Below are 13,050 nucleotides of genomic sequence, written 5' to 3' on the forward strand. Positions count from 1 at the left end.
GGATGAAAATCTCTATTCTAGTGATGGACTTAAATGGACCCGGATTATGGCTCTGGAACCTGCCATTTCTTCAGCTTGAATAAATTTAAACTTGTCTGCTTTAATACCACAATTTTAAAATGGTCTTTTCTTTCAATAGTGAGAAGAGTAAAAAGAAAGTTAATGAATTTCAACTAAATTTTAAGAGTTTATAACTGTTCTGAATACAAACACATACTCCTTAAAGTTTATTTGCTTTACGTCCCTGTATACATTATCTGACTCATAAAATGCAATTGAAATTACTTGAATAAATGGGCAATGAAACCTTGATATTCATAGGAACCATAAATCTTCTACTCAGAAAATACTGTGTGTCTACGTGAAAACAACTACCCAGAACTTTATGCAAAGTTTGTGCATTTGGTCCCTAGTCATTCTGAAAAGAAAAATAAAATAATATTTGTATTTTAATAATGCTGGGATTATTTTCCTTCTCCAAGCAAATATAAAATTACTTTGATAATGCAGTTTGTTCTACAGCGGAAACTAACACAACACTGTAAAGCAATTATACTCCAATAAAAAAAGTAAATAAAATTACTTTGATAACGTATGCTAAAAACGGCATGACTGAATAAGCTAGCCAACTGTCACTACAAGGCAAGCTTCCTGCTACTGCCTTTGATGGGTCTTATCCTAACCAGGGGAAACAATCTCCGGAACACTTGGGGCCATTCTTCTTAATGTCAGCTGGTGGTCAACACTGATCAAGACCTGTAGGGCCTTTGCTCCCAGAAGTTCCCATCAAAGAACCTGGAACATATTTAAAAGGGAAAAAATTGAGGCCAACATGGGCTAAGATACTTGCCTACATTGTCAAACGAGGGGAGCAACAGAGATATATAAAGACTTGCTCCTACATTTGTCCAAAGGGCCCTGGAATAGTGTATAGTAAAAGAAACCACAGGATGAAACGTCAATACAGACAAAGCAGAGAATAACTCGTTGGATGGGAATTTAACTTTGGGAATTAAAATTCATTCTCATAATGAGAGTGGTCTTATCAAAACTGGAAAAGGCGAATCCACTGTTATCAAAAGCTCACTGTTACAGGCACACAGGCCTACATAGAAAAAGAAAAGTAACTTAGTCACTTCTGACCTCAAACGTATTTGAAATAGTGACCATGCATATCTCATGAACCAGTGACTCTTTTATAAAATATTGACATTTCACATGAAGTAATTTGTAGCTGTGGCTTTTCCTTTTCCCTCCCTCACTCCCTCCCTTTCTTCCCTTTTTTTTTTTTCCTTCCCCAAGTGTGTTTAAATCATGAACTTCCAGTGGAAATCACTCTTACTACATTTTTGCGAATCATACACTGCAAACTGTATAATACATCTTAATCTCTGCCTGAAAATATAGACACCATTTGAGGGAAGAATAAGTGTGTTTTGCACACAAGTTGTCTGTCTGAAATACTTTCTTTTTTCATCCCGAATACCTTTCTTGTTAAGATAGCCCAGCATCCTTTGGAAAGCATTAACACACCAACAGATGCTCAGAGTCTAGTGACTTAATACGCATAAACCTTTTTTTTTTCCAAATAATTGCAAAGCTTTGGTTTAGCCTTTTGCATACCTTACATAGTTAATTACCTAGGCCTTAATGTTTACATGCAATGAGAGTATCTACAGCTATAAACTACATAATTTATAATTGATGTAAATGGGTGTTATTATGTCAATTAGGCAGCTGTGTCCTCCACCTCTTGGTAAACAGCTTTGAGTGATAAACTGACTTTGCAGAGAGGTACCTTCTTTTCTTCATAACAGATAAAAATAAATTACCAAGGTAGACCAGGCTGTCCAATTGTTCTCTGGTGAGGTGGATGGAAAATCCAGGCCCTTTCTTTTGACCTGTTGACTGCAGCAAATGGTCAATTTCGTCACGCAGCACTGCCATAGCTTCTGGGTGCCGTAGAAGGTAATACATCGTCCAGAACATAGTTGGAACAGTGTTTGACACAGAGGCCCAGAGCAAGCCTAAATGATGTGCTGGGAGAAAATAAGTGAAAAGGAAGATTAATAGCGTTTATTACACTGATTAGATTTGCAGTGTGCTAATTAAAAGATGTTAGGACACAGACCCAGCCAAGGATCAGTGCATGCTAATGAGGACCAATAGGCTTCTGAAGTCTAATTTTCTGCTTAATGAGAATAGTTTAAAATGTAATGTGTGTGTGGTGGGGGAGGGGAGGGGGGATGAGATAAGAGGAGTAAACGCAGCTTAGTTATACTCTTTCTCATTATCCCCGTTAAGTATCTTGCATTACCATCTCAGCAAAAAAAAAAAAAAAAAAATCAATTATCACAAAGGGTTGTTTCAGAGTAAAACATTTTATCATTAGCCAATTAGAAAGAGCATAAAAATTCTCAAGGTCACCATTTTGTCTTTTTATTTCAAAGGTCTACTGTAAATTATTTTATTTTAGACAAGTCATCATTCAGAAGTTTCTTACCTCCTATTTCAGTGTCCTTGGGCGTATAGTATTTCTCCAGGATATCTTGCCTCATTTGAACAACTTCTGACCATCCTTGTAACTTGGATAAGTTTTCTGTTGTCAATTGTTTTATAAGTTTCGTTCGAATAGACTTGATGTTTCCGAGAAGCTCAATGGGTATGCCTGATGCTAACTGTGTGAATTTGCCATCAAATTTAAAAAAATCATCTCTTAACTCGGTCATAAATGTTTTCTTATCGCCAGCGAGAACATTTCCATGTATGGCTGTAAATGTCACCTCAAATATTACTGAGCTGCAGAATGTCAACAAATATTCCGTGTCCCAACTTGTGGTTTTTAAGAGTTGTGGTTCAAACACTTGTTTTAGAGTCTGCATTGTGTTTTCCATCAGTGTGTCCAAATGCTTCCCTCGTAAAAGTTGATAGCTAGTATGAATCTTGTCGTTCAGGTCATGATATGTCATCATCTTTTTGACAGAAAATACTCTCATTAAGAATTTACTAGTAAACATTTGAAAGCTTAATTTTTGATTTTTTACCACTGACTGGTACTGGAAAGGGTCCAGGATAAACGTTATGTAATTTCCTAAAAGAAATAAATGAGAATATGAATTCATGTGGTAGTAAAACAAAACAAGATATCTGAAATTTGAGAATATCTTAATCAAAATTAGAAAGACCTTAATAACTCACATCTCAAAAGATGCAAAGTACAATAAAAATCTATTTGATTCAAAATTCCACTACATATTTCCTTTTAAAATGGAAGATGGTGGGAAAACGCTAGAAGCTTGAAGCTAAGTGTTCTGAAATTCTTAATGACTTTCAAAAAGATAGTTTATTCTTCAAATTTCTATTTTAACAAACTACCAAGATATTTAAATTATCTTTTAAATAGTCTCAAAATTCATTACTTAAACACTTCTTATATTTTTCCCCAATAATACAATCAGAAAACAAACAAGCAACTCAAATTGGTAAGATGCTACTCCTTTACTGATCACTTACACTGCATAAAGAGCTTTTTCATACTTGGTGTTATCTTAGCTTTGATCGGATACAATAATTTTAACTCAAATAAATGAAGATGTGGTACGAAGCAGGTACTCACAAGTGAACATCTAATTCAACACTAACAACAAATCACAAATACCAAGGTTTTCATTTTATCGATGAGAAAATAGTAGCTCAGGGAGATTTAGTAACACGTCCAAACTCTCATATTGATTTGTGACCGAAAGAGGATTTCAAAACTAGAACCCGTCCAATCACGCTTTCATCCACTCATTCATCATGCATTCAACATTTATTGACATCCAGATACTTGGCTGGATCTCTTTCCTTTTGAGATAAAGATGTAAAGGGACCATTGTACTGTGATGGACAGTAATAGAGCAGAGGTGGGAACACGACGTAAGGGCAAAAGGAAGTGAAATAGGCTTCGGTCTGCCTGGAGTTATCAACAAGGGTTCTTTGAGGAGGTGACATTTGGCATCTTCATATATCAGTCCAGACTTAGGGTACTGGTTAAAAATACAGATTCCTTCCTGATTCTGATTCAGAAGGATTGAAGGTGGGACCTACAAGTCCCTCAAATGATTTTATAAGAAGGCACATTGAGGAACAGAGTCATACTGTGGTCTATCTCTCCAAACTGGCATGGATCTTGGAGATTCCTAGTTGCAGCCTCTCCAGCATTTATCAGCTAAAGAAAGTCAGGAGAAGTTAAGAGCCAAGATCATGCCGCCATTTTTAGTGGCGGAGCCTAGACAAGAAGACAGTCCCCACGCACTCTTCTTTTCCTTACACGGTGCTGACTCCTTCTCACTGGAGGGCTGCTTTAAGACTCCTGCTAATTAGAGGTAATATGTAGGCAGTATTCAATGCTAGCATTAATAAGTCTTCCCTTTCCAAGAACACACATGAAATTTCGATGCTCCTACAACTTTAACACTTATTTGTCTTCTAGAAAACAGTAAATAATTAGACATGAAAGTTTGTCGAATCATCTATACTTAGCTCTTCACCTCATCATTCCTGTGTGTGTGTGTGTGTGTGTGTGTGTGCGTGAAGCTTTCTTAGATGAACAACTTCTCGCTTGTTATTTATGGTAACTCAAACAGCATCACAGAAATTAAATTCCATTCGGTACCAGATTTAGGATAAAGTTTTGAATAATTTTCAATCTAATCCTAGAAACAGGATAAATGTTTTTTTGTTTTACAATTTTAAAACAGAGTTTAAGTTTTTAGTGTACATGAATAGATGTGCTATAATTCTTTCTCTAAAAATAAATCGTATGACTTGAATTGTATCCATTCTATTTCCCCTTAATTTATTTAATAAGGTGGGCCAATCTAGGAGTGAGGGTAAAGCTAGAAGAGACTACTTATTCTGGTCAGACCCTAAAGCTGTTATCTACAAAGTAAACTGGATTTTCTTCCCCCCTCCCACCCCCCGGAGAAGAAAGAAAAAGGAATCAATTGGATATGGGCATATTTTATGACACCTGCTTTACCATGGCAGCTTAATTAAATAAAAGTGCCAGCATCTGCCTGACAAATAATTGAAAAAAGAGTGAATTCTCTTACTTTGCAAAAGATATAATTTTAGGCAAGGCTGTGCATTTTCACAGGTGGTGATTCATACTTTTCTCCTTTCACTAAACAAAAGGATTTTGCTTATAAATGTCTTTACAGAATTATTTTAAATTAGTCAGTAAAATTCAGAGAATGTATAAAAGGCTCAGTCTGTAAAACATAATTTCTCTAGAAATTATGTCTAGAGACTATTTTGAATTATTTTCTTACCAATTTTCTATATTCATCAAAATCTAAGTGGAAAGTCAAAACCGTATTCAGCCATGGCAGCAGAAGCCCCTGGCTACTGGCCTACTGAAGGAGAGGCTTCATGTACTTTACAGTTTTGATCTAGAAGTCATCAAAACTACACATATATTCCCTCTCTCTCTCTTTCTCTATCTCACCTTGGGGGTAAGGATATGGGAAGAAACTATGAGGTTAATTTCAAATAAAAACAGTAAAAGCTAAATGGAGAAAACTGTGTCTGGGTAGCAACCAATTGTAATATTTTTTTTAATAAACAGTTTGTTGCATACAGGTTCTCTTAAAAAATCATTAGTGATGAGTTTAAAGCAATTTGTAGATAAAATTCTCACTCTTTTCAAGACTCTTTACACTCCGGGATCTGTATTTTCTTTTTCTCATTCTTATTTTGATGTTCTTCAACATCAAGGCATTATGCTTTACCGACTCTCTTATCTGAATAAGATGTGGATTGCTGAGTAAGACCTTTTGATTTTCTGGATTTTACTTTTTGAGTGGGTTTGGAAGTACTAATAACACTGGAGATGCTAGCTGGCTTTCCAACTTTTAATCTTCAGTATAAACAATTTAAGCTAAGTTTTCCAAAATTAATATTAATTTAAACCATCTGTCCACCATCTGCTAACGTGAGATGCAAAACCAGAGTTTCTTTGTAATCTTTAATAAGACAGTTAGGAAAACACATATACATTCATAAAATGAATTTAAATTTCTTAACAAAGGAAATTTGAGAAGTTATTCTAAAGGCCATGGATTCTTGAGCAAAAATAACTTTTGTTCCAGTGTGGTTTTATGTAAATGAATGCCACGTGTCAACAGGCAAGTTGCCTAGTTCACAAAGATCACAAGATAGAAACAATATTCTTGGCTGTGTTTTCAGAAGGGAGAAGAAAGCTATCAGCAGCTGATGTGATACATTGATTTAAAGAATTTCAGAGTTTGCATTCGTCTAAAATATAAATGTCAAAACGAGGCTCACTTTTGCAAAAAAGTATACGTATATATAAAACCATCCTTTTGAGCAGTAAATTTGAAATGGGGTCAAAATTTTTAATGTATTCTTTACCAATAATTTCATTGTCTTCCTTTTGTAGGAGCTGGCTGGGCCTTAAGATATTAATCCCAGCATTCCTGAATAACCAGCATACGATCGTTTACTAACTCAACAGCCTTTTCACTTCCTTCAAAATTACTTCTTTTAGGAAGGTGAAGCTACGTGATGCCAAGTATGTCACTAAATGTTAAAAAAAAAACACATCATTCACTTTGATGTCTTATACACAAGAAGTTTGACATCTGGGTCATTATAACCTGAATTTTGATGCTTTCATTTCAGATATTTGGTGCAGAAACACAACCAAGAGAATTCAGAACAACTATTTGACTATTTGAAATAGAACTGCCCAGTCAAGAAATATGAGATACATTGGAATTTTAAAGAAATTTTCCATAACTATAACCTTTTGATCTCCATGTTTAGCTGGCTCTTCAATAGACGCTTTTTAAGTGTCAAGCTGAAAATATTCATTGGAAGAGTGGACTGTGAACCAACTTTTTATTTTATGAGGATGACCACGTTATCCTCCCCCTCTTATCAGCGAGATTTCGCTAGCTGTTGACAGTGATGTACAGTGGTGCTTTGCTGGGGTGACATCTAGGGAAAACGATTCCGCTGCACCACCACACAAAACCAATTAGAGAACTATTTTCTGCGACAGGTCACGAATTTACGTGGTTTCTCATGAAAAGATGTACCTTTTAATTTCTTTATTAAGATGACATCCATGTCCCTTGAGACTTTTGGGGATGACAATCATTTGCTCATCACGCAAGAAACATACACGCACGGAACTCACATCATGGGACAACGGTGGGAGACGCTTGTCTCCAAATGAGCTATTTTGCAAACTGATCATTAGAACCACATACATAATAAGGATTTTTGACAGGAATTTATTCAAACTCTAGGAAGAAGCTAAAGGGAAGTAGCAGCTCGTATTCAACTATGGCTGTCTACTGTTGAGTTTAAAAAGATAGCCGTGGCCAAATTAATTAGACTTGAGAAATTCAGCAAGCTTCTCAGCATCTAAGATGAAGATAACAAGTGAAACTGGTTTTCTGTTTGTTTTCTTTTTTCTTCTTTAACATCTTTATTGGAGTATAATTGCTTTACAGTTGTGTGTTAGTTTCTGCTTTATAACAAAGTGAATCAGCTATACATATACATATATCCCCATATCTCCTCCCTCTTGCGTCTCCCTCCCACCCTCCTTATCCCACCCCTCTAGGTGGTCACAAAGCAACGAGCTGATCTCCCTGTGCTATGAGGCTGCTTCCCACTAGCTATCTAGTTTACATTTGGTAGTGTATATATGTCAATGCCACTCTCTCACTTCGTCACAGCTTACCCTTCCTGCTCCCCGTGTCCTCAAGTCCATTCTCTATGTCTGTGTCTTTACTCCTGTCCTGCCCCTAGGTTTATCAGAACCTTTTTTTTTTTTTTAAGATTCCATACATGTGTTAGCATACAGTATTTGTTTTTCTCTTTCTGACTTACTTCACTCTGTATGACAGACTCTAGATCCATCCACCTTACTACAAATAACTCAATTTCGTTTCTTTTTATGGCTGAGTAATATTCCATTGTATATATGGGCCACATCTTCTTTATCCATTCATCTGTTGATGGACACTTAGGCTGCTTCCATGTCCTGGCTATTGTAAATAGAGCTGCAATGAACATTGTGGTACATGTCTCTTTTTGAATTATGGTTTTCTCAGGGTACATGCCCAGTAGTGGGATTGCTGGGTCATCCCATTCTTCTTTAGATTCTTTTCCCACATAGGTTATTACAGAATAATTAGTAGAGTTCCCTGTACTATACAGTAGGTCCTTGTTGATTATCTATTTTATATATAGTAGTGTATATATATTAATCCCAAACTCCTAATTTATTTCCCCCCAAGAGTGACTTTTTTTTTTTTTTTTTTTTTTTTTTTTTTTATTTTATTTTTTATTTTTTTAAACATCTTTATTGGGGTATAATTGCTTTACAATGGTGTGTCAGTCTCTGCTTTATAACAAAGTGAATCAGCTATACATATACATATGTTCCCATATGTCTTCCCTCTTGCGTCTCCCTCCCTCCCACTCTCCCCATCCCACCCCTCCAGGCTGTCACAAAGCACCGAGCTAATATCCCTGTGCCTTGCGGCTGCTTCCCCCCAGCTATCTACCTTACTACGTTTGTTAGTGTGTATATGTCCATGACTCTCTCTCGCCCTGTCAAAACTCACCCCTCCCCCTCCCCATACCCTCAAGTCCGTTCTCCAGTAGGTCTGCGTCTTTATTCCTATCTTACCCCTAGGTTCTTCATGACATTTTTTTCCCTTAAATTCCATATATATGTGTTAGCATACGGTATTTGTCTTTTTCTTTCTGACTTACTTCACTCTGTATGACAGACTCTAGGTCTATCCATCTCATTACAAATAGCTCAATTTCATTTCTTTTTAAGGCTGAGTAATATTCCATTGTGTATATGTGCCACATCTTCTTTATCCATTCATCCGATGATGGGCGCTTAGGTTGTTTCCATGTCCTGGCTATTGTAAATAGAGCTGCAATGAACATTTTGGTACATGACTCTTTTTGAATTTTGGTTTTCTCAGGGTATATGCCAAGTAGTGGGATTGCTGGGTCATATGGTAATTCTATTTGTAGTTTTTTAAGGAACCTCCATACTGTTCTCCACAGTGGCTGAACCAATTCACATTCCCACCAGCAGTGCAAGAGTGTCCCCTTTTCTCCACACCCTCTCCAGCATTTATTGTTTCTAGATTTTTTGATGATGGCCATTCTGACTGGTGTGAGATGATATCTCATTGTAGTTTTGATTTGCATTTCTCTAATGATTAATGATGTTGAGCATTCTTTCATGTGTTTGTTGGCATTCTGTATATCTTCTTTGGAGAAATGTCTATTTAGGTCTTCTGCCCATTTTTGGATGGGGTTGTTTGTTTTTTTGTTATTGAGCTGCATGAGCTGCTTGTAAATTTTGGAGATTAATCCTTTGTCAGTTGCTTCATTTGCAAATGTTTTCTCCCATTCTGAGGGTTGTCTTTTGGTCTTGGTTATGGTTTCCTTTGCTGTGCAAAAGCTTTGAAGTTTCATTAGGTCCCATTTGTTTATTTTTGTTTTTATTTCCATTACTCTAGGAGGTGGGTCAGAAAGGATCTTGCTGTGATTTATGTCATAGAGTGTTCTTCCTATGTTTTCTTCTAAGAGTTTGATAGTTTCTGGCCTTACATTTAGGTATTTAATCCATTTTGAGCTTATTTTTGTGTATGGTGTTAGGGAGTGATCTAATCTCATACTTTTACATGTACCTGTCCAGTTTTCCCAGCACCATTTATTGAAGAGGCTGTCCTTTCTCCACTGTACATTCCTGCCTCCTTTATCAAAGATAAGGTGTCCATATGTGCGTGGGTTTATCTCTGGGCTTTCTATCCTGTTCCACTGATCTATCTTTCTGTTTTTGTGCCAGTACCATACTGTCTTGATTACTGTTGCTTTGTAATATAGTCTAAAGTCAGGGAGCCTTATTCCTCCAGCTCCTTTTTTCGTTCTCAAGATTGCTTTGGCTATTCGGGGTCTTTTGTGTTTCCATACAAATTGCGAAATTTTTTGTTCTAGTTCTGTGAAAAATGCCAGTGGTAGTTTGATAGGGATTGCATTGAATCTGTAGATTGCTTTGGGTAGTAGAGTCATTTTCACAATGTTGATTCTTCCCATCCAAGAACATGGTATATCTCTCCATCTATTTGTATCATCTTTAATTTCTTTCATCAGTGTCTTATAATTTTCTGCATACAGGTCTTTCGTATCCTTAGGTAGGTTTATTCCTAGATATTTTATTCTTTTTGTTGCAATGGTAAATGGGAGTAAGAGTGACTTTTTTAAGTGAAGAATACAGTTTTGTATTATGAAGCCAAAAGCTCACTTAGAATAGAAGCCCCAGCTATGGCCTTTATTTTTATTATAGTAAGTATTTCATCAGCTCTAAGGTACTGGGAATTTCCTTATCAAATATTTATTGTGAATCAATCAGTGCTGAGCTCTGAACTAAATGTTGGCAGTAAAGAAGTTAGAAAATAATGAAGTGAAGTAGACAAGTGAATTAGCAATACACTCACAATTTATTAAATTCCATGACACAAGTTACACCAGGAGTAACTGGAGCCTGGAGAAGAGGCAACAAACATTCCATGGGGAGGGAAATGGTCAGTGAAGGATTTTAGGAGGAAGTGACGATGGCCTCAAAAGATGCATCCATGTCAGTCATCTTTCAAGGATGACTGAGAAATAGAAGAACAGCATTCTGGCAGAAAGAACCACAACAGAAAAAAGAAGCACAAAAAGGACATGGTATATGAGGAGGAAATTCCAACAATTTGGTGTGTTAATGGTGCATTATAGTAGCAAGAGACGGGCTGGAGTGGTAGGTGGAGCCTAGACCCTGGAGAGCCTCATGAGGGTCACCATATACACTACAATGTCTCTGTTTCTAAGACGCATGGGGAGAGGTTTGTTAGGTGGCCAGAGATGGCTGCTACAGCTGGAGAGCATGGGCCTTCAAGGAGGACGAGCTGAGCACATTCCAGCTTCTCAGTGCCCAGTGATGTTGGGTTACATAGTGATCCTGCTGCGTGCTTTTTCCTTGTTTTGTAAACATTTTATTGAAGTTAGAACCATAACAGATATATTTGTTTTCACCAGCAGGATTATTACTTTATTTACATCTGTGCTAACGAAAGCTGTGGAACATTCCTAGACCCACACTGCTCTCTGTGCACTGAACCATAACAAATACTTTTAAATTAAAAATATATTCTAGATCCATGGCTGTTAGGGGCTCAGGGGGAGGGGAAGAGGAATGAATATGTGGAACACAGGGGATTTTTTAGACCAGTGAAACTATTTTGTGTGATACTGTAATGGAAGATACCTGACATGTTGCATTGGTTAAAACCTAAGGAACTGGACAACGCAAAGAGTGGGCTCTAGTGTAAACCACAGACTTTTTAAAAAAATAAATTTATTTATTTTATTTATTTATTTTTGGCTGTGTTGGGTCTTTGTTGCTGCGAGTGGGCTTTCTCTAGTTGTGGCGAGCGGGGGCTGCTCTGCTGTGGTGCACGGGCTTCTCACTGCAGTGGCTTCTCTTGTTGCAGAGCATGGACTCTAGGCGCGCGGGCTTCAGTAGTTGTGGCATGTAGGCTCAGTAGTTGTGTCTCTTGGGCTCTAGAGCGCAGGCTCAGTAGTTGTGGCGCACGGGCTTAGTTGCTCTGCGGCATGTGGGATCTTCCCGGACCAGGGCTCGAACCCATGTCCCCTGCATTGGCAGGAGGATTCTTAACCACTGCCCCACCAGGGAAGCCCCTAAACCACAGATTTTTTTTTTTTTTTTTTTTTTTTGCGGTACGTGGGCCTCTCACTGTTGTGGCCTCTCCTGTTGCGGAGCACAGGCTCTGGACGCGCAGGCTCAGCGGCCATGGCTCACGGGCCCAGCCGCTCCGCGGCATGTGGGGTCTTCCCAGACTGGGGCACAAACCCCCGTCCCCTGCATCGGCAGGCAGACTCTCAACCACTGTGCCACCAGGGAAGCCAAAACCACAGACTTTTAATGTTGTGTCCATACTGGCTCATCAGTTGCAACAAATGTGCCACACTAATACAAGATGTTCATAACAGGGGGAATTATGATCAGGGAAAGAGGAGATATATGGGAACTGTCTGTACTGTCTCATCAGTTTTCTGTAAACCTAAAACTGCTCTACAAAATCAAGTCCATTAACGTATTCTAGCTTTTCAAGAAACAATTCGTAAAGGTAAGCTAAACCAAACCAAACGACAGGTGATACCAGGAGAGTGGGGTTCCCTAGGAACCCTCAAGAGAATTCTATAATTTGTTTTTTAATGTGAGGATTACTGTACTCAAAAACATAGTTTTCTTTTGTAGTAGCCTACAAATAAAACAATAATGTACAAATATTTCATATTTTGCCCAGAGAAAAATATAACAACATTAAAGAACAAGTGAGAAATTATGATACAAGTAAGGAACTTATTGAAGTGCCACTTACCCCCAAGGAAAAGAGTGAAAACATCACCATACTGCTTTTGAAGAGTAGTCATGAAACCTAGGGGATCTTTTTGTAATTTCAGGGCTTCTCCAAAGTAAGGAAGCCAGCCTTTTATCAATGGAGGTTCACCAGGTCTCCTATAGAAAAAAAAAAAAAGAGAGAGAGAAATTAAATCATTCTTATTTTAATACCTATGGGTCATTAATCCAGTCTAGACTGGATGAATTGTACAGTTTTTTTTCAGTTATTTTATTCAATGATTCGTATATAATCATAGACACGTATTTATTGAGCCCCTCCAGTGTGTGTGTGGCTCTGGGGCAGACAGTTCAGTTTACAATTTCTGGTGAGCAACTTTTGTGAGAAATTGTGTCTTGTGAGGCCCAAATGGTTGGCTGAAATGACAGACACATTCAGTAAACATTTTGTGTTTGAGCACTCTTGCTGTGCTCTGGGGGTTAGAGGTCAGGTAGTTTAGTTGCCACAGTAAAGCTCTTTGCTGTCAGATTTCAACTAGACTGGAATTACATAATTAGAAGAGAGGAGATTAATA

The 13,050-nt window shown here is 37.6% G+C and overlaps 1 protein-coding gene across 1 annotated transcript in view; it reads right to left on the minus strand.

Annotated features, from left to right (window-relative positions):
• Positions 1 to 13,050, minus strand: part of LOC116742659 (cytochrome P450 7B1) — a 183,782-nt gene that overhangs the window by 15,902 nt on the left and 154,830 nt on the right. The window contains exons 2-4 of the mRNA XM_032610467.1: positions 12,498 to 12,634; positions 2,504 to 3,091; positions 1,833 to 2,039 (exon numbers count right to left, since the gene is read on the minus strand). Of these exons, the coding sequence (XP_032466358.1) occupies positions 1,833 to 2,039; positions 2,504 to 3,091; positions 12,498 to 12,634 (932 nt within the window). The remainder of the gene's footprint in view (positions 1 to 1,832; positions 2,040 to 2,503; positions 3,092 to 12,497; positions 12,635 to 13,050) is intronic.

Source organism: Phocoena sinus, chromosome 17, assembly GCF_008692025.1.
Source record: "Phocoena sinus isolate mPhoSin1 chromosome 17, mPhoSin1.pri, whole genome shotgun sequence".
NCBI lineage: Eukaryota > Metazoa > Chordata > Mammalia > Artiodactyla > Phocoenidae > Phocoena > Phocoena sinus.